This window comes from Sminthopsis crassicaudata, chromosome 3, assembly GCF_048593235.1.
Source record: "Sminthopsis crassicaudata isolate SCR6 chromosome 3, ASM4859323v1, whole genome shotgun sequence".
Lineage (NCBI taxonomy): Eukaryota > Metazoa > Chordata > Mammalia > Dasyuromorphia > Dasyuridae > Sminthopsis > Sminthopsis crassicaudata.
In genome coordinates this window covers 249,556,582-249,578,563 of record NC_133619.1, presented here as the reverse complement: position 1 = coordinate 249,578,563, position 21,982 = coordinate 249,556,582, and the positions used below count along the sequence as shown (strand labels likewise).

The 21,982-nt window shown below is 34.3% G+C and overlaps 1 protein-coding gene across 2 annotated transcripts; it reads left to right on the top strand.

The window, feature by feature from the left end:
• Positions 1 to 366: 366 nt before the first annotated feature.
• On the top strand, positions 367 to 21,643 carry LYG1 (lysozyme g1). Of its 2 annotated transcripts, none has more exons than XM_074300388.1 (6): positions 367 to 473; positions 11,951 to 12,018; positions 14,442 to 14,546; positions 16,212 to 16,405; positions 20,782 to 20,917; positions 21,350 to 21,643. In XM_074300388.1, the coding sequence occupies exons 2-6, from the start codon at positions 11,967 to 11,969 to the stop codon at positions 21,466 to 21,468; spliced, it is 606 nt and encodes a 201-aa protein (XP_074156489.1). In that variant the 5' UTR covers positions 367 to 473; positions 11,951 to 11,966; the 3' UTR covers positions 21,469 to 21,643. The 2 variants fall into 2 exon arrangements, with proteins under 2 accessions (XP_074156489.1, XP_074156488.1); XM_074300387.1 differs by lacking the exon at positions 367 to 473 and adding an exon at positions 5,587 to 5,726.
• The last annotated feature ends 339 nt before the right edge of the window (positions 21,644 to 21,982 follow it).

The following is a 21,982-nucleotide window of genomic DNA, read 5'->3' as shown; positions in this document are numbered from 1 at the left end:
CTACTTCAACAGAATATTTCTTATTCATGTCAAAATCATCCAATATTCTTTTAAGGATTCATCAACATAGATAATGTGGTTTATCTTACCTTTTAATAATTAATATTGATTACTGAAATATGTACCAGGGAGAGGCAGGCTTATTAAAGATGCTCACCAGTACTATGGAGAATATCCAGTATAGAATCCAGGTAGAAGACAGATTCCCCATAGAAAATCAAGTCTTCCAGATGCTTATTTTGGGATGATATTTTGTCGATTGTAGCAAGTTCTAGAACCTTGCAGGATTTCTTAAATGAACTTCATAATTGTTCAAAAGAATTTGGCTATCAGTCCATACAGGAAAAACCAAGTGATAAAGAATGTCTATTGTTCAGACTATTATATACAGTTGCACATAGAGTCCATACCAGCACAAAGGTCTTGGATACTCTAGATGGACAGTGAGCTGAACTGAACAGAGGAGAAAGAGAGTAAGTAGGTTTAGCTGCATTTTGGAAAACTGTTTAATGCTTTCAATGCCTTTAAATTTCCCTCTATCTTTATATGTAATAAGAAATAATAAAGTAATGCTAAGTAGAAAAAATGTTTTAAAACCTTTAATAAATAAATTTCTCTCTGAAACAAATAGCTTCTTTTAAATCTGTGAGGTTTTTAAATTAATTTTTATGTTTTACTTTTATAAGATTTTTTTTCTAATTCTTTTTCTTTCTCCCTCTTTTTCCTTCCCTCTTCTCTTTCTCCTGTCTAAGATGGCAAACAATCTGATAAAGGGTATAAATGTTGAATCATATTAAACATATTTCCACTTTAGTCATGTTGTAAAAGAAGAATGAGAATTAAAGGGAAAAACTGGGGTTGGGGAGAAGTGAAAATAATAATGTTTCAATCTGTTTTCAAACTCCATAGTTCTTTCTCTGGATATGGATAACATTTTCCTTTATGAGTCCCTTGGAATTATCTTAAATCATTGCATTGTTGAGAACTAAGTCTATTTTTATTTTTATTTTAAAACCTTTATTCAACCTTTAGTTTACATATTTTCTCTCATTATCTATTTCTCAGGTCAATTTTTATAGTAGATAACATATTTTATTCTATTTTGCAGACTTTTGACTCTGTTTCAATATTGCTTGCTGTCTTACAGAGAAATTGAATTTTGCTTGCTTCCTTCTTTCTTTCTTTTTTTAAATGGTATTTTATTTTTCCAAATATATACAAAGATAGTTTTCAACATTCACATTTACAAAATCTTGTGTCCCTAATTATTTTTCTCTCTTCCCTGCCCCAAAACAGCAAGCAATCTGATATAGGTTTAATATGTGTATTTCTTCTAAACATGTTTCCATATTTGCTATGGTGGGCCAAAATAAAAAAATCAGACCAAAAGGGGAAAAAACCCAAAAAAGAAAAAAAAAAAAAACCAAGAAAACAAATAATGACAACAAAAAAGGTGAAAATGCTTTGCTTTGATCCACATTCAGTCTCCATAGTTCTCTCTCTAGATGTGGATGGCATTTTCCATCACAAGTCTTGGAATTATCTTCATTATTGAAGAAAACCATAGTTTTATTCTATCATAGTTGATCATCACATAATCTTCTTACTGTGTACAATGTCCTCTTGGTTCCGCTCATTTCATTCAGCATTACTTCATGTAAGTCTTTCCGGGTTTTTCTGAAATATGTCTGTTCATCATTTATTATAGAACAAGAATATTCAATTACATTCACATAACATAATTGGTTCAGTCATTTCCCAATTGATGGGCATCCCCTCGATTTCCAATTATTTTCCACCATAAAGAGAATTGCTACAAACATTTTTGCACATGTGGGTCCTTTTCCCTTTTTTTAGGATCTCTTTGGGATATAGACCACTAGGTTCATGCTCTTGCTGGATCAAAGGGTATATTATTGTCTTTTGACATAGTTCCAGATTGACATCCAGAATCACTTCACAACTCCACCAACAATGTACTAGTGTTTCAATTTTCCTACATCTTCTCCAACATTTATCATTTTTATTTTTTGTTATAATGGCTAATCTGACAGTATGAGATGGTACATGAGAGTTGTTTTAATTTGCCTTTCTCTTATCAATAATGATTTAAATCATTTTTATATGATTATAGATTGTTTTAATGTCTTCATCTGAATCAATTTTAAATTTATTAAGAATAAATTTCATTATTATTTTCTTTTAATATCACTCACCTTCTGAGAGCCATCCTTTAAAACAAAGATTTCTCTTTAATTTACTGCAGAACATGATATAAAAATATTTGTCTAAGCCTAAATTCTTCCAAACCAATTTCAAATTTTCCCAATAGTTTTTTTTAATTCAAATAGGGCATTCTTTCATATATAATTCATGCTTTCAGGTTTATCAAACTTTGGGTTAGTGATTTTTATTATTTCTGATTTTTCCTTATCTAGTTTGTCCTTACAATCTGTTTTTGTAAAGCAATGTTAAATGGTTTTGATGATTCATACTTTACAATACAGTTTGATGTCTAGAAGTGCTATTCTACCTTCATTGCTACTTTTTAATAGTTTTTTTAAATTGTAGATCTTTTGTTCTTACAAATGAATTTTTATTAGTTCAACAAGTTCTGTCAAGTATTCCTATAGTAGTTTGATTGGCATAACATTAAAACCATAAATTAATTTTGGTAGTTTTGCCATTTTTATTATAGTGGCCCAGCCCAAATAGGAACACTGAGTTCTTTATTCCTCCAACTATTTAAGTTTTTTTTTTTTTTTTTTTTTTTTTTTAAGGAACATTTTGTAACTAAATCTATATAAGTATTATGTGTGCTTTGGCACATTGACTCCTAATGAAGTTATTCTGAATGAATAGGCACTTTTAAAACACCCTATTTTCCAAGGTTAATATATAGATAGATAGATGGCTGTAGATCATAGAAAACCAAAATTTCTGAGGAATCAAAATTTCATGTCATCCTAAGGGCAATGAAGAAATACATGCACATTTAAATAAGTTGTAACTTATTATCAAGGACAAATTGTTGGTAAATTGACATATAACAGACATTATCAAAGAGATATATTATCAGAAAAAGGGGATGGCTCAGTCATGCAGTAAGAGCAAGAGATTATAGATGGAAAGCTCCAATGTGGCTCCTCTGAGCATTTTCACTGTTTTCTACAACTGAAATGCTCTCCTAGATCATCTCTACTTCCTGTCTTCCATATATTCTTTCAAGTTTCATCTAAAAATCTCACTTCTGTAAGAAACGTTTACAGACCTCCTATAATTCTGTACCTTCCCTTTGTCTAGTATTTTCAATTTAAACTAAATTTATCCTATTGGTTTGTAATATTGTATTTATATAATGCTGGCATATTGTCTCTCCCATTAGAATATGAGCTTCTTGAGGGCAGAGAATGTCATTTTGTCTTCTTTTCATCCCTGGCACTTAGCACAGCGTCCAGTATACAACATAGTAAGTGTTTAATAAATGTTAATTGAGAAATAAGGATTTCTAGACTTAGAAAAAGGAGTATTAGGGATAGTTCAGGGAGGGGGGAGTAGATGGAAGATCAGAACTCAAGTTTGATAGAATGAATAATGTTCCCCTTCCACTTTCTAGTCTTTTACCCCTGGATTTTGAGAGTCAAAAGGAAACCCAAGATATGTTTATGAAGAGAAAGGGGACCAATCTAGTTGAGTGGGCCTTTAGTCAGGAAAATCTGAGTTCAGATCTTACCTCACTTATTAGTTATATGACCCTGGCAAGTCATTTAACCTCTCTCAATTTCATCAACTGTAAAATGAGGATAATAATAACATTGATTTCACAGGAACATTATGAGGACCAAATGAGATAATATCTGTAAAGTGCCTAGCACATAGTAGGGGCTTATATCCTCATCCCCATGCCTTTAGAAGAAGGGTTCTTAACTAACCATTCACAAAAAGTTGTGGTTTTTTTGGGGGGGGGAAGCTGAGGAGGAAGAGGTCCTGAGAATTGTTTTTTAATACTTTGAGAACTGTCAATATAACTGGTTTCCTTTGTAAGCTCGTGTTTTATTTTATGTATTTAAAAATATTACTTTGAATAGAAGTCCATAGGCTTCCTCACATTGCCAAAGGATTCTGTCACACACACACACACACACACACACACACACACACACACACAATATATCTCTGCTGTGGTATGGTACAAAGAAAAGTTAAAGCTGAATCTGGAGCCAGGATGGAACTGAGGTCAAAGCCTGCTTCTGGCAGGTATAGTCTTATGACTTTGCTTTGGGCGCATCACTACTCTTGGAATATCAGTTTCCTCATCTGTAAAATGGGGATAATAACAGTTTAATGTTTTGAATCAGATGACTTACTGAATGCAAAGTGCTTTGTAAACCTTAAAGGACTATATAAATGTCAGTTATTAGGATGCCCTGTTTCATCACCTTTATGGTGTTGGCAAATACAAATCTCAAGGACTCTAAAACTCACCAATACATTCTCCAATTTTCCTGTGACCTTAAAATTCCAACACTTTCCCATTGCACATAGAAACTTTGATTAGGGACCTGAAAACTGGAGATGTCCGCTTATGGAAACAGACATTCTAAATCCTCTTAACAGTTTTTTTGTTTGTTTGTTTCTTTGTTTATTTGTTTTAGAACTCCTAGTTTCTTAATCTTATACAAAATCTCTTGTAATCTGTCTCTCCTATCTTTCCAGTCTTCTTACACCTTATTAGTCACTATGTATTTTCTAATCTAGAGACATTGACCTTGCTGATCCTTGCCCAAGACACTCTACCTCTTGACTCCAGATGTTGTCATTGATTGTTCTCCATACCTGGAAGACTCCCCTCCTTTCGGCTTCTTTTTAGCTAACATTTCACCTTTTACAGCAAGCCTTTCCTGATCCCTCTTACTTCTAATGCCTTATTACATTATGAGCACCTCAAGTTAAATATTGATTTTATCTTTCTTTGTGTCTTCAGCATTTAGCTCTGGGCAGACACTCTCCATAAATGCTTATTGAAAAATTGGGATGGAAAATCCCATTCCACATCCAGAGAGAGAACTATGGAGACTGAAAGAGGATCAAGCATAGTATTTTTCACCTTTTTTGTTTGTTTGATTTTTCTCTCTCTTGTTTTTATCCCTTTTGGTCTGATTTTTTTTTTTGCACAATATGACAAATATGGAAATTATATTTAAAAGAATTGTACATGTTTAACCTATATGAGATTGCTTGCTATTTGGGGAAGGGGGGAGATACGAGAGGGAAGGAGAAAAAACATGGAACACAAAGTGTTAAAAAAAAAAATGTGAAAATTATCTTTACATGTATTTGGAAGAATAAAATGTTGTAGAGGAAAATATAAATAAAAGCTTATTAACTTCCTTACTTCTGTTAATTATTTCCACTTTATCCCATAGATAACTTGTTTGTACATAGCTGTTTACATATTCTCTCTCCCATTAGGCTGTGAACTTCTTGAGAGTAAGAGCTGCCTTTTGTTTTCTTTGTATCCTCAGTGCTTAGAACAGAGCTTGGCACATAGAAGGCACTAAATAAATCCTTGTTGACTGGCTGACCTTATGGAACATCTATTTTTCCATTGAAAACACAAATATGCTTTTTCATTTCCACATATTTTGGAAGTATCCTGGCAAAGGAACGTCATGGCTGTCACCTACAATTATGCTACTTAGAACCTTCATCTCCTCCTGCTCATGGTATCTTAAATGCATATTAAGTACTCTTGAGGGAAAGCAGATAACGTAGCTAGTTTAATTCAGTTGGATAAACTCAGATGGGTAAAATAAAGACCTCTTGACTAGGTCTGACCACAGCTTTCATGGAAACCAAACACCTACACATCCTTCTTAGCTCAACCTATCTCTTCCTTGCACTAACTTCACTGACTTTCTCCATATGTTCTTTCATTACTTACTTCAATACCTTACATGCCATCCCCTTTTCCTTAAAAGCTGGGTGGAAATGTTAGCACCATTAGCCACTGCTGCTGCTGGTTAGCTTTATCAGTCATACCCGACACTCTGATCCCATTTGGGGCTTTCTTGACAAAGAATGGTTTGATATTTCTTTTCTAGCTCACTTTACAGAGGAGGAAACTGAGACAAAAAGGGTTAAATGATTTGCCCAGGGTCACATAGGTAGTTTGAGATTTACACTCAGAAAATGAGTCTTCCTGACACCAGGCTGGGCATTCTAGCCACTGTGCCAGCTAGTTATCCTCCCTCCATATCCTAGAGGCTGTACAAATGTAAAAAGATGTCAGAATCCAAAAATAAACTCATAAAGGCCTCTTATTCTTTGACAGTGACACAAAGATCCTAACTGGTTAATGTTTGCAAAATATTACATGGCATTACTGAATACAAGGCATTGTATAAGTTTAAAGTATTTTTAATTATTATGATTATTACTATGATTTATTAAACTTTGCCATAAATTTCCTCAGAGTAGGATGAGGTCAGTACTTTTTAAGAGCAGAAGAGAAGCACAGGTTGTACATACATACATATATATATATATAAATGCAGCTTTGCCTATCACCAATCTTACAAGACAAAGACTAGCTGAACACAGGTGAGTCTAAAGGCAAAACAGGATGGGGAAGAGATATTTGAACTTATTGAGGACTAAAAATCTTGTGTATGGGCATATTGATCTCTCATTCGTGAATAGTTTCCATTACAGGAAAATGGAAAAGATGAAAAATCTATTGAAATTATGGACTGCTGTATGGGAAATTCTGGATTCTAAAAAATTGTTGACAGTATACTTTTCCCCATGTGTGGAAATGACATTTAAGCAAAAGTTAATCTGTATGTTGGGGTGTGGGAAAGTAGGTGGAAATTAGAGACAGAAAAAGAGATTGGAGAGAGGGAGAAAGGGAAGACAGAGGATAGAGGAAAAAAGGCTGGAAAGAGAGAGAATGAAGGAAGAGGAAGAGACAGACAGAGAGAAGAGCAAGAGATAGAGCAACAAAGAGAGGGAGGGAGGGAAGGAAGGAGAGACACATAGTGGGGGAAGAGAGAGAAAGCAGGAAAGAAAAAGGAGGATAAAGAAAGAAGAAACGAGAAAATAAAAAAGAGATAAAAACAGAGAGACAGAAATTGAGAGAAAAGAGAGAGGGAAGGGAGGGAGAGAGATTGAGAGAAAGAGAGAGATGAGAAGAGACGCTCGAGATCGGGAGGGGGATAAAGGGAGGACAGAATGAAAAGAGAGAAAAGGAGGAAAGGAAGAGGATGAAGGATGAGGGAAAGGGAAAGGAAGAAAGAGGGAGAAAGAGAATATGTGCAACACGGAAGAATGAGGACAAAAATGTGTGATGATGGCAGCGTCAGGAAGACAGAACAGGGAATTTGTTCTTTTGAAAAAAAAATGTTATTTTGTAATTTGGACAATACAGAAAGAGTTTTGTTTTACCCAATGTGGGGAGGTAGGAGGGAAAGAAAGTGTATGAATATCTATGTTCATTGAAAAAAATTTTTAAAGTTAGTTTAAAAAATGAAATAAAAATAATAAGGGATAAAGGAAGAATACAAAGATGGGTAAATTGTGTTGCTGCTACTTCCCTAAAATTAGCACACCCAAGTGGAATGTGTCTTGACAGGGTCTCATTTTCCCCAGAACAGATGGAGAGAGGAATGTGAGACCACGTGAGCTGGGACCTCTAGAAACTTAGCCATGCTCAATGCCAGTATAATAATGGAAGCAGGAAAAGAAAGCACCCCCTCTAAATAACAAACTTCAGAACAAATTTAATCAGAGTTAATTTGATTTCTTTTTTTTTTTTTCCTAGAACAATACAGCATTAGTTTAGACTCTGCTTAGGGAAGAGCATAAAATCTTTCCCTCTACAAGATTTATTTCAAAAAAGGCATTCTGACTATTTTCAACCCTTGAGAATAACAGCAACTTTTGGAAAGCCAGTAAAGGTTTCCTTAGTCAGATGAAGGGGTCTAATACTAATGTATGGATTATTTGGTTAATATTTTGTATAGATATGCTGAGTTTGGCATGATAAAAAGAACCATAGTATTTAGGTTTGTATACCAACTCTGCTCCCTAATATTCAACTTGGTCATAGGCAAGTCATTTAATTTTTTTATGTCTCAATTACCTCATTTTTAAAATTAAGAAGATAGAATAGAAAATTCTAAAGTCTTCCAAAATTCATGTGGTTTCTTCCTTTTCCTTATGAGGAATGTTTATTCTACTTTTATTATCAGTTCTGTAATGTTTGCAGCTATTCACTTCCCTCTCCAAGTGAATGGGGAGATGGGATCAGTGATATGTTGGTCATTATTTTCTTGATACTTAGCATTTAAAGAATGGTTTCCAGGATCAGGAAAGTAGGTATGTATTAACTGTTTTGTTATCAAACATTTGAAGAAATGTCCTGCCTAGTGGTTATTTTATATATATATATATATATATATATATATATATATATATATATATATATATATATATATATATATATATATATATATATATATATATATATATATATATATATATAATTATGATGTTCAATTTGAGATCTTTTAAGACAAATACTTTTTTGCCAGCCTAGAAAATCAAGCAGCGGGTATTGCACTGCTAAGCATTTTTGTGTCTAGTCTTCCAGCCTTCTTTCCTTTTTTTCCTTCCTTCTTTTCTCCTTTCATTTTTTCCTTTCTTCATTCCTTTTTTTCTTCCTTCCTTCCTTGTTTCTTTCCTTTCTTTCTTCCTTCTTTCCTTCCCTTTTCTTTTTTCCTTTCTATTCATAGAAGGTACTCATTCATTACTAAATGAATTCACTAAAAAATATTAGGGAATCCTAGGTCCAGTAGGAGTCAGTAAGTCATTCTCCACATAACTTTATGGAAGTATATGTCATTTGCTAGCAGAAAGATAGCCCCAGTCACTCAGTATCTCACAATATACCATGCTGAACAAGTTATATAGTTCTCTACTTTGTAGAATAGGACTTCTTAAATTTTTTCCATTCATGACCCCTTTTTACCAAAGAAAGTTTTATGTGACTCCAGGTATATGGGTATATAAAATTAGCATACTAATCAAGCATTTAATGATAATAAATCATAATTTCACATCCCCTATATGAAGCCCCATATGGGGTCAAGATCATCAGTTTAAGAATAGGTAACTCCATAGTTACAGTACCAGAGACTTTCCATTAGTGACTCCATAAAGTAGGTTTTTGTTTGTTTTTTATTTTTGTCAAGGTTAAAGGTGAGACAAAAAAAATTATTGTTCCTCTTTGAATGGAAGTAAAGCATTTTAAGCAGGAGCCTTTTAGAAAAATTTTGGAAGACCCCCCCCCCAAAGATGCAATTTCAATAAGGTAGTCACCCTCTTCTTGTACCAAAACTCTGTGTACAATTCTTTTTTTTTTTCTTTTAGTAGGTTTCCAGGTATGTATGTGCCATACACTAAAAATATGTTTTCTGTTTGCTGCCCGAATAAGTCTATTACAGCCATAGCTGTAGCTTCCTTTATATATAGAACAATAGGACAGTGTTCAGACTAATTGTGGACCTCTTCTCCCTTCTCTTTTAAGCATTCTGAAAAATTAGACCAATGGAGTAAAAGAAAAGCCATATTTGCTGGAATGACTTACACCTTTGACTTGGAAAACAGAAAGTGAATTTATTTCTAGTGTCTTCCTAAATATTTCTCTTTCCAATAAAGTTTTAAGTTTCAAATGAGTTTTCTTTCCAATATAGTCTTAAATTCCTCTTAGTAGCCTCTCCTTCCATGAGGGATGACTAAGGAAAATACTTTTAAAGCATTTTGAAGGTGACAAGTGTTAATGGGAATGTTCAGTGATATTAATGGTGTTTAATAATGATGTAAGTTCAACCTATAACAGGGAAGGGTTTTATTGTTAAATGAGTTTGAGTATGTAGAGTTGATGGGTGAGATAGGGGTCAGTGAAAGCAATCATCCACTATATCCGGGGGTCAAAGTGAAAAGAGTATTTAAATATTTTTCTACTAGATGTTGAAGAAACTGGAACTTTTGTATTTTTTGATGGTGATTATTTGTGTTGTGGATGGGGGGGGGGTCTGGAACAATTGGCAAGTGTCACTTTTCAGAGTGCATAAAATGATAATTTTAACATTTGTATAGCACTTTAAGATTTGTAAAGCATTTTACAAATATTATCTCATTAAATCCTCACAACAACCCTGGGGTAGGACAGAAATTATCATCCCCATTTTACACATAAGGAAACTGAGGACAAGTGTCTTGTCTAGGATCACACTAGTGACAATTAGCCAGTGATTATCTGAGGTAGTTTTGAACTCATGTCTTCCTGACTCAGGGCCCAGCACTCAACTGTGCCACCTAGCTGCCTCAAAGATATTCCCTAGAAGACCATTCAAACACCAATCCCTAGAAACAGTTGCATGTCAGGACATGGCTTCATGGGATTTTTTTTTTTTTTTAACTTTCTAGATATATGTAATCCTATTATGTCTGAGATGCCTTCCCTGGACTCTCTATGCCTTAACTCAAGTCTTCCTGTGTAAATTTTCTACATATCAGATTGGTTATAGCAATCAAAATGAAAATAACTGACCTTTATTTACTTTAAAATATACAAAGCCTTTTAAATACATTAAGTCATTTAGTCCTCACACTAATTGTGTAAGGTAATTGCTTTTATTATTCTGATTTTATAGATAAGTAATTTAAGTGACTTCCAAAGTCATATGATAGTATCTAAAATAGACTATAAACCCAAGTCTCCTTGGCTCCTCAGTTGACATTCAATCTAGTTTCTTCTTCTCAACTGATTTTGAGAATGTGGGACTGAGGAGTCTGCCTTCCTGGATATGAGTGGGGCAGGAGAATCAGGCAGGATCTCTTTTAAGTGAAGATTGGAATGATAAAATTCTTGGTGAAATGAGCTGATCAAATCTCAGCTTTGTAAGTTACTATCTTTGTGACCTCAGCACATTTCTTAACTTTTTTTGGGTTGTCTCTCAATGTCTTTATCTGCAGAATTAGGAGATTGGTCTAAATGGCTTCTGATATCAGTTTCAATTCTAAAGCTATATTGTATGATTTCATAACTTTACTGATGCCAAATTGTTTGCTTTTTCAGTGAATGGAAATGGGAGAGAATTCAGAACTAAAAAAAAAAAAAAAATTAATGCCAAAAAAGTAAAGAAAAAAATCACCTTTCCATCAAACAAAAAAAGAAATATTACCTTTGCATACATATCTTTTCTTAATGTAGAAGCTGTGGGGGGAAGGAATAATCAATTAGTTTGCTTTCTCTAGTCACAACTCTGAGGATGAAGTTTGAGCAAAGGGCAGGAAGAGCATTGGAACAAAACATTTGTCCTAAATTTGTATGTGTCCGAAGGAAATACTCACAAGATGGCACAAAGGAGCAAGTGCTGGGTTAGAATCAAGAAGACCTGAATTTGAATCCAGAGTGGGATACTTACTAACTATATGACTTAACTTCACTTAACTTTGATTGCCTCAGCTTCCTCTTTTGTCGAGTGAGCTGGAGAAAGAAATAGCAAACTATTCCAGTATCTTTGCCAAGAAAATCCCAAATGGAATTATGAAGACACATGACTGAAAAGTGATTGAACAATAATTGCTCTTTAAATACATGCTTTGAAAAGTATCAGGAAAATTCATGGCTCGAACCACTACAAACCAAGGGAGAGTCAGGTTATTTAAAGCTTTTTTGAAGGATGCCAAAGCCTGTAGAACTAATGTTCACTTTTTTTCCCATTACAATTCAGATAATTTCTTTTTTTTTCTCTTGGTTGGGGTCTGGGGAAATTTGGTCCTTCCTATATTTGTTTTTTCTTTGGAAACATTATAGACTTTTATGGCATTTATTGATGGTTTCATTCCTTCAAACTAATATTTTTTTCCAAAACCATTTCAGGTACTGCAGAATAAGAATGATCAAGATGCTTGTTTCCTTCTTGCTTCTGGGACTTGTTGCCCTTATTTGTAAGTCATTGCTTTTCCTTTTCCATTTGGAATTGTTAACATTTATTTGTCCTTGGGGTTGGACAAAAGGGAAAGTATAGGTGGTAAGTGAATGGAGCTTCTAAAATATGAAATTTCAGGTGAAAAAAAAAGACACAAAACCTCTAGGTTTTTTTGTATTTTTTTTTTTTTTTGTTAGGACTAAGGTATGGGAAAAGACCAAGATAATAAGCTCCTACCATGTTCTAGGCTCTGTGCTAAATGATTTACAAATATCTCATTTGGACCTCACAACAATCTTGAGAGGAGCTATTATTATCCCCATTTAATAGTTAAGGAAATTGAGGCAGAATGAAAAAAAAAGTAAAAATTAGCGTTCTTCAATCTCTATTGAGGCAATAACAGTTCTTTCTCTGGAGGTGGATAGTATGCTTCATCATTAGTCTTTTGAGATTGTCTTGGAAAGATGCACACTTTTAAAAAAGCATGTTATACCAATCATAAAGGGAAAATGAATATAAATATTGAAAAACTTGAGCCAAGTCTATATTGACCACAAGTATAAAGGAAAAGAATATTTTCCATTAATGGATCTCTGTATTTATCTGTAATCTCCTAATCCAAAAGATTATAGCTCTAAGAAGAATTCATATTTCTCTTTCAGACTAATAGTAACATTTTCAAACTATAAGCTTAATGGAAGATTGGAAGAAATTTCCTAGAATTCTATTTTAAAATGTATGCAAATATATGAAATATATGACTTATTTTCAAAAGTTCAGAACTGTAAGGAACTTTAAAAAGTCTAGTCCCAATCTTTCAAAGTATATTAGCTAGAAGGAACTTCAGAGGTCAACTAGTCCCATCTCCTTTATTTCATAAAAGAAATGGATACCCAGGAAGCTTATATACCCCAGCCAAGGCCAGGAAAGCAATAAGTAGCTGAATTTGGATTTGGAGCCAGGTCCACTACTCCAAAACCAGTGATCTTTTTGTTGTAAATTACTGTCTCCTAAGGATTCATTGTTGGATCATGACAACTTATTTGATTACAAATTATTGCAATCAATGCCCAAAATAACTAAAAAGGCCAAACAGAAGAAAAGAGTAGCAAGATATTTTAACGGTTAATTCTCCAAGACTATAAGTAGCTTCAAAGAAGATGCAGATGAACATTAATAAAAGGAGCTCCTTTTCCAGATCTCCCAGAGACATTGATGAAATTACAGGTCTGTTAAAAAAAAAGTTTAATAAAAAATGCAATCTCCGATATTTTATTTAGTTATCCTATAACTTGGGAAAGCCTTTCTTTTAAACCCCACCTTAGAAATGCCCTTGCAATCCTCTTTGGAGATGTACCTTCCTTTTTTTGGACTACTAAATTTAACAGCTATGAAACCCTGATCAAGTTATAACCTCTGCCTCTCTCATTTCCTCATCTGTAAAATGGGGATAATGATAGCAGCTAATTATGAGGATTGATAAACCTGAGAATAAAATGAGACATTTGTGAAGTGTTTTGTAAAACTTAAAGTGCTATGTAAATGTTAGTTTATTATTAGAGATTATGAATGTAATTTATGTACACTTCTGATAGTTTCCCTAAGGAAGAAGCCTCTCCTTCCTTTCAGTAATTGTCTACATGCCAGCAGTTATCTTCAAGCAAACGTCCCAGATGGAACAAAATGAGATTTCCCCAAGAGGAACAACTAGTATTTTAATGAATTAAAGAGATGAATTAAAAATTTTCACACACACACACACACACACACACACACACACACACACACACACACACCCTCCACAGTCTTGCTTCTCAGAGTTAGGTCTCTATTTTAAAAACACATATCTGATTAAAGCAACATCTAAGTCCCTAGGGAGAAACTCAGAGACTAAACTGAGGTCCTAGAGAAGAACAAAGGGGAAAAAAAATTAAGTTGAGATAAAAAGTTATATCTCCACTCTTCCAAAACTATATTCGAATATCCATAGGTTAGACTGAACTAGTAGGATTTGAAAAAGAGAGGCTTTAGAATTCAAGATAAGTTGGAAATCATGTTACATTTTATATTTACATTGAAGATCAGTTTCTCAAGAGCTGATGGCCTCCTTTTCTTAGTCCTTGGTCTCTTCAGCTATGTGAAATTTCTCAAGAAGAAAACTCTTCACAAGTTTTAGGGGGGACATCAGCCTAGTCCACATGCATCAGATAGATAATGGAGGAAGAAATTTGTCTCCAACAGTGCATACATAATTTCACAGCCCAGATGACCAGTGTCACTTGATAAGCAAAATGAACCTCCCTGCCCCCTTGTAAAGTTGACAGTGCAAGAAGCAAGAATTCACTGCTAGAGTATTTTCTATTATGTGGCCACACCCACGTCAAAACTGTTCTGAACTATATCAAATAGATAGTTTACTATTAAATTTCTTTTTTCCTACAGACCCTACTGAAAGTAGAAATTGGGGATGCTATGGAAATATCAGAAACATCAATACCCCTGGAGCTTCGTGTATAATCGGAAGACAAAGAGGACTGAATTACTGTGGTATGATATTCACTATAATAGGAAATATTTTCTCTTTTCTAGATTCTTTTTCTGTCCCTTTAAAAAAATCCCTAAATAGCTGATTGGTCCCCTTCTTCCGTATGGCATCCACAATTTTCCTCTTCATGGGAACCTTTCATGAGAACTCAGATTTGCTCCCAACCAATACCATTCTAGAGAATTTCAGAAGGACTTCAATCTCTTTACTCAGCATCCCATGTCCAGTGCTCTCACTTACGACTTTCTTATTTCCTCTTACTTCCTGGATCCTCTAGGATCCTCTTACTTCCTCTAACTGGAAAAATATGTAAATCATTCCTTCCTCCATGCCATACCCTCCACGAGGATCTCCATTTTCTCCTGGCTCTAATTCATACATCTACTAAGTGACTGACTAGTCAGGTGATTAAATATTTGTTTTCAATTTTCAAACTATTATTCCCCTCAATTCTTCCTAAGAAAGGTGGGAATGGTATAGTGCTATCAATAATCATTAGATTAGGAATGAAGGAACCTGAATTCAAGCCTCTCTTTTTTTTTAGTGCATTTTATTAGTATTTTATTTTTCCAAATATATGCAAAGATAGTTTTCAACATTCACCTTTGCAAAAACTTGAGTTCCAAAATTTTCTCCTTTCCTCCCTTTCTTCTCACTTCCAAGATAGCAAGCAATCCAATACATGTTAAACATATACAATTCCTTTAAAACATTCCCATATTTGTCATGCTATGCAAGAAAAATCAGATCAAAAGAGGAAAAAAAAAAACATGAGAAAGAAAAAAACCAAGTAAACAAATATAACAACAAAAGATGAAAATATTGTGTTTTGATCCACATTCAATCTCTAAGTTCTCTCTTTGGATATGGATGGCTCTTTCCATCACAAGTCTATTGGAATCGCCTTGAATCACCTCATTGTTGAAAAGAGTCAAGTCCATCATAGTTGATCATCACATAATCTTTTTGTTGCTGTGTACAGTGTTCTCCTGGTTCTGCTCACTTCACTTAGCATCAGTTCATATAGATCTTTCCAGGCTTTTCTGAAATGAGCCTGAATTCTTGCCTATCTTAACCCTGTTCTTTGGACAAATTATGCATCTTTTCTGAGCTTCAAAGTGACATAGGGTAATAACAATTACTTGGATGATCTCTCAGGATGATTGGAAGAATATCTGCATGAAAGTTCTTTTGAAACTGAATAAGGTTAAGGATCAGATGTGTGATTTTATCTCTGTAGGGAAGTCCCAGATTAAAAACAAAAACAAAAACAAAACAAATAAACAAACAACAACAAAAAACCCCCACAAAACATCAACCACATTTATTAAGTGATTACTACTTGCCAACCACTTTGTTAAGCACTGGGATACAAATAGAAAAAGAAAGTCAGTCCCTGTTTTCAAGGAGCTAAGTAAAAAAAAAAATCTATAAGAAAGTGAATAAAAAAGCCCGGGGATACTTTGTTAACATCACTATGTTGGATGGGAATTTACAAGAAAAATTTGGAACTCTATTTTAGAAGCTCTATCAAGATCCCTTGAATACCCCATCCCAATTGAGATATCAAGTAAACTGGTCACAGTGTTCTAGTTTCTGATATACACTTTGTAGAACTATATTTCACAAAAAGTATTCATTGTTTGCTTTCTTTCCATTTGCTTTAGGTGTTCGTGCTTCTGAAAGATTGGCTGAAATAGACTTGCCATATATACAGAGGTATCAGCCCACATTGAGGATGATTGGCCAAAAATACTGTGTGGATCCTGCTGTGATTGCTGGTATCATGTCCCGGCAGTCTCATGGAGGCAATGTCCTGGTCAGTGAGGGGAATATACCCAGTGGAAATGTTTTGGTGCAGGTATGTTGCTGCTGCTGCTGTCATTATTACTACTACTACTATTACAATAATAATTAATAATAATAATAACTGGCATAACTTTCCTCATAACTCTATGAAGATAGTGATTCAAGTATTGATCTCTGTTTTATAAATGAAGTCACTGAGGCTTAAAGAATGATTTGACTAATATTATGTTTATTAGTAAGGGTAGGAATCAAAGAGAACCTCGAACTCTTTTGATTATCAATTACCTGTCAATAGAGAACAGAAAATACTCAGCTATATTACTACTTCATTTAGAAGGATCATGGATTTCTTTTTTCTTTTATGAGGTAATTGGGGTTAATTGAATTGCCCAGTTACCCAGCTAATAAGTGTGAAATAAGATTTGAACTCAGTCCTTCTGATTCCAAGATTGGTGCTCTATCCACTGTACATCCATTTGTGCCTTAGGTTTTTTTTTCCAAGTAGATAGAGCTATGCTATGCTGACTCCCATTTCCCTTCCTAGGTGCTCTATTGCTCAGCTAAGTTGACTTGCCTGTCCTGTGGGTGTCAGTTTACATATGGTGGGAATGTCTGGTCCTTTCTCCATAAATTACTTCTCTGATAATGGGCTGAAGGATTGGAAAAGGGATCAGGAGTCTGGGAGTAGATGCTGCCATTGCTACTCCCAGGACTCTTGTGCTTATCTGCTTGCTGGTGGTTGTTAGTGGTTACTGCTGCTGCTGGGAAAGGCAGACCCTTTCTCATCAATGATTTCTCTCTTCAATGAAGATTTCTCTCTTCAATGAAGGCAGTGGGGGGACTGGGCTGGAAAAAGATCTGATAGTCTGAGGGCCTTACTACTCCTAAGGCTCTTGTGTAAACTCCTAGACTGTCCCCATCAGGAGTTTAACTTACCTAGCTCATGCTGTTCTCAGTCTCTCCTTCTGGTACAAATAACTGTATATATATAATCTAGATTCAGTGAAAAGGAAAAGGCACCTCAGAAGGAAGGCCCAAGTAAGGGGAAGGAATAAGGAAGGACTAGGAAAGGCCTCCTGAAGAAGGTGAGGTTTGAATTGTGTCTGAAAGAAAACCAAGAAAGGTAGGAGGGAGAGATGAGGGAGAGCATTGCAGGCATAGGAAATAGAGAAAAGGTTGGGAGGTGGAGAATTGTGTTCAAGAAAAACAAAAAAACCAGTTTCACAGGATCATAGAATACATGGTAACAGAAGAGGGGGAAGAGTAACGTATAAAAAGACTAGAGAGGTAGGAAATGACTAGATTCTGAAGAGCTTTAAAAGTCAGAAGACGTTTACATTTGATCCTGAATATAATAGTCAGCTCCTGGTCTGTATTGGAAGGGTGACATAGTCAGATTTGAGCTTTAGGAAGTTCACTTTGTCAACTTGATAGATATCATGAAGACAGAAATAACAAGACTCAGCAAAAGATTTAAAACATGAAGATGGATGAGTGAGGGGTCAAGGATGATTTTCCAAACCTGAGTGATGAGAATGGTGGCCCCCTTGACAGTCATAGAGAGCTAAGGAAGATGGAGAGGGTTAAACACAAATATACAGGATGTGTTGACTAAACTAAGAGATAGCAAAAAGAAAGAAAGAAAGAAAGAAAGAAAGAAAGAAAGAAAGAAAGAAAGAAAGAAAGAAAAAAAGAAAGAAAGAAAGAAAGAAAGAAAGAAAGAAAGAAAGAAAGAAAGAAAGAAAGAAAGAAAGAAAGAAAGAAAGAAAGAAAGAAAGAAAGGAAGGAAGGAAGAAAGAAAGAAAAGAAAGAAAGAAAGAAAGAAAGAAAAGAAAGAAAGAAAGAAAGAAAAGAAAGAAAGAAAGAAAGAAAAGAAAGAAAGAAAGAAAAGAAAGAAAAGAAAGAAAAGAAAGAAAGAAAGAAAGAAAGAAAAGAAAGAAAGAAAGAAAGAAAGAAAGGAAAGAAAGAAAAGAAAGAAAGAAAGAAAGAAAGAAAGAAAGAAAGAAAGAAAGAAAGAAAGAAAGAAAGAAAGAAAGAAAGAAAGAAAGAAAGAAAGAAAGAAAGAAAGAAAGAAAAGAAAAGAAAAAAGAAAATACCTCCTTGGGTTATCATTGTATAAGAAAAATGAGCAAACGGAGAAAGTTTGGTACTTTTACTATAATTGCTTGTATTCGACATCAGAAAAGAAGAGTGGGGCTGACTTTGAAATAAAGAAGAATTTGGGTTCAGATTCTACTTTTAATGCATACTGTGTGACCAAGGACAAGTTATTCAGTTTCTCAGTGCACTCCAGAAACTCTCTTAAGTTTATAAATTATAGAGTTGCTAATCTGCATGAGTGGAGGGACATTCCATCCTGGGTCTTCTTAAACTATGAAATTAAATATCTGGACTTCTTACATAGAGAAAATAAGTAACATCTTTTTTTTTTTTTTTTTTTAATGAAATTCCAGGAGGCAGCTAGGTGGTACAGTGAATAGAGTACCAGCCCTGAGATCAGAAGGACCTAAATTCAAATCTGGCCTCAGACATATGTGATACTGAGCAAGTCACTTAACCCCAATTGCCTCAGCAAAAATAAATAAATAAATAAATGAGATGCCAGGGAGATTTAGGCTTTCATTGAACTTTTAAAATTACTTCCTTACAATTGCTTTCAGGTATACTGTAGAATTTGATTCTATTGATGAGTGTCAGATTTTCCTATAATGAGCGAGTTTGTCTAGGTAAAGTTAGATAAGATTTAGACTTTTCCCCAGACTTGCAAAAATGTTTTTGGAAGAAGCATTGATTTTCTTTTTCTTTCTTTTTTTTTTTTTTTTGGTGGCAAAGAAGTAGAAATTAAGGGGGATGTTCATCACTTGGGAAATGGCTGAATAAATTGTGGTATATGAATGTATTGTGTTAGAATATTATTGTGTTAAATGAAATTATGAACAGGCAGATTTCAAAAAAACCTGAAAAGACTTATAGGAACCAATGCTGAGTGAAATGAGCAAAAACAAGAGAACTCTGTACACAATAACAGTAATGCTGTGCAATGATGTGATTGCTTTAACTCTTCTCAACAATACAATGATCTAAGACAATTCCAAAAGACTCATGACAGAAAATGCTATCCACATTCAGAGAAAGAAGTATAGAGTCTGAATATAGATTAACGCATCTTATTTTTCACTTTTTCTGGTGACTTTTCCCTGTTGTTCTATTTCTTCTTTCACAGTCTAACTAATGTAGAAATGTTTCCATAATTGCATATGTACAACCTATATCAGATTGCCTGCCATCCTGGGGAGGGGGAAGAAAACTTGGAACCCAAAATCTTATAAAAATCAATGTTAAGATTTTTTTCTTTCTTTCTAGATCTGATTTTTCTTGTGCAGCAAGATAACTATAAATATGTATACATATATTGGATTTAACATATATTGGACTTTAACATGTATTGGACTACCTGCTATCTAGGGGAGGAGGGAGGGAGAAAGAGGGGAAAATTTGGAACAGAAGGTTTTGCAAGGTCAGTGCTGAAAAATTACCCATGCATATGTTTTGTAAATAAAAAGCTATAATAATAAAATAAAAAAATCAATGTTGAAAACTATCTTTACATGTAATTGGGGAAAAACCCCCAAAATATGATCTGCAAAGAAAAGAAAAAAAGAAAAAAGAAACATTAACATGTTCCTTTACTCTTCCAACTTTTCCTTCCTCTCTTTTTCTTCTTTCTCTTCCTCCTGCTCCTCCTTTTTCTCTCCCCGCACTGGCAAAGCCAATAGATTACAGTAAGTTCAATCCTCAGATCCTTTGAATAAAATTATAATTTTGAATGAAAAACAATTTTGAGTCATGTTCACTGGATATGGTTCTACCAACAACCCACAAATGTTATATTTGTATGATTTGTATGATTATATTAATTTTGGACTCTTTAGAATCAGCCAAAAATGCTTGGACAGAAAGATGTGATTCAAATTCATCTTCAAATACTAGCTTTGTGACTCTGGGCAAGTTATATAACTATATGCCTCAGTATCCTCAACTGTAAAATAAGGATAATAACAACACCTACTTCAAAGAATTGTTAGGATCAAATATGATAACTGCAAAATACTTAGTAAAGTACCTAGCACATAGTAAATACTTAATAAATACTTGCTTCCCTCCTTTTCTTCCTTTTTTTCTTTTCTTCCCTGATTTTCAGCTCTACCTTTCTTTTTTTCTACTATTATGCTTCATTTTAGAAGCAAGAGGTCTAATGGTTGGTACTGTCCCCTTCCATAGCAATCTTTTAAGCTTCCATCTTTGCTTAAGAATAGAAGTAGTAGTAGAGTACTGAGGACAAGGATAAAAATAGAAATAGAATAGAAAAAGCAAAGGTAATAACATCAAATCTCATTATAAGGTATCTCTCTGTTACCTTTTTCCTAGACTGGTGGTATCCAGCACATTCCTGTATATTGGACCAGTGAAAACCAGGTTGCTCAGAATGTTGAAAAGCTGAATATGAGAATCAAAGAAATTCAGAGAAGATTCCCAACATGGACCACTGACCAGTATCTGCGAGGTAAGTGTAATGTCATTGCTCTCCTCATGATAGAACATCCTATCATTATGTGAAAGGTACCCTGCATTCATGAAGGCTTTGCTATATGGAGTTCTAAACAGGGCTACCAAGCTGGAATGCCATTTCAGAAATGGTCTGTCATCCAAGATCTACTAAGGGATAGGATATTATGAATTGTGTAGGTAGAGGAAGTACTGGCATTAATAAAATCAAAGATCATTGGTGAATTGATTTGATCAATCAAATAGCATTTTAAGTAAAGAACACACAAAGATAAAAAGAAAAGAGTGAAATAAGAGCGATGGAATTCTTAATGACAAATTTAGTGTCATTGAGCCATTTGTCCCAATATCTTCATGGTGACCAGATGCCTTTGGAAACAGTTTAGGGCTGAAAGAATAACCTTCTAAATATTACTTTGTCCTATTTCAGGTGGACTTTGTGCCTACAATGAAGGGATAGGATATGTCAGAAGTAATCAAGACCTCGGATGTGACTTTTGCAATGATGTCCTGGCTCGAGCCAGATATTACAAGAGACATGGATTGTAACTTAAAGATAATTCATCAATTATCTGGATTCAACTATTCATCATTACTATGGGAAAAAATAATGAAGGCAAAATATTAAATAAAGATTGGACAAACAATTATAACTATGAACCTGTTTGTTTGAGATTCCCATAATAATAAGAAAAATAAAAATTAAAAGAGAAGTTATAATCAATATCTGGTACTTCTCCAATGAAGTATGTGCATTCACTACTTTTCTTTTAGGGTCTAGACATCGGATTTCCTTGGCATGGAAAGATCCTGGTGTGGAAACACCATCCACTGATGCAGAAGAACAATGTAAATTCATAAGATTCTAGCTTTCAGATAATTCAGCCATCATCTAGTCCAATCCCCTTATTTTTTAACAATAAGGATATTGAATCCCAGGCTAACTGATTTGTCAAAGGTCATAGAGATAGTGATAAGAAGCAGAATATGAACCCAGGTCTTCTACCATGCTATCTTTCATAGGGAACTACTTGCCATACTGAGAGGTTAAGCAGCTTGATAA

Excerpts from the sequence above, each read along its gene's own strand:
- LYG1 (XM_074300387.1), top strand. The coding sequence starts at position 5,623 with ATGCTTTTTCATTTCCACATATTTTGGAAGTATCCTGGCAAAGGAACG. Across the intron at positions 12,019-14,441 it reads GGGACTTGTTGCCCTTATTT|ACCCTACTGAAAGTAGAAAT; the intron begins GTAAGTCATTGC and ends TTTTTCCTACAG. Across the intron at positions 20,918-21,349 it reads CACTGACCAGTATCTGCGAG|GTGGACTTTGTGCCTACAAT; the intron begins GTAAGTGTAATG and ends GTCCTATTTCAG.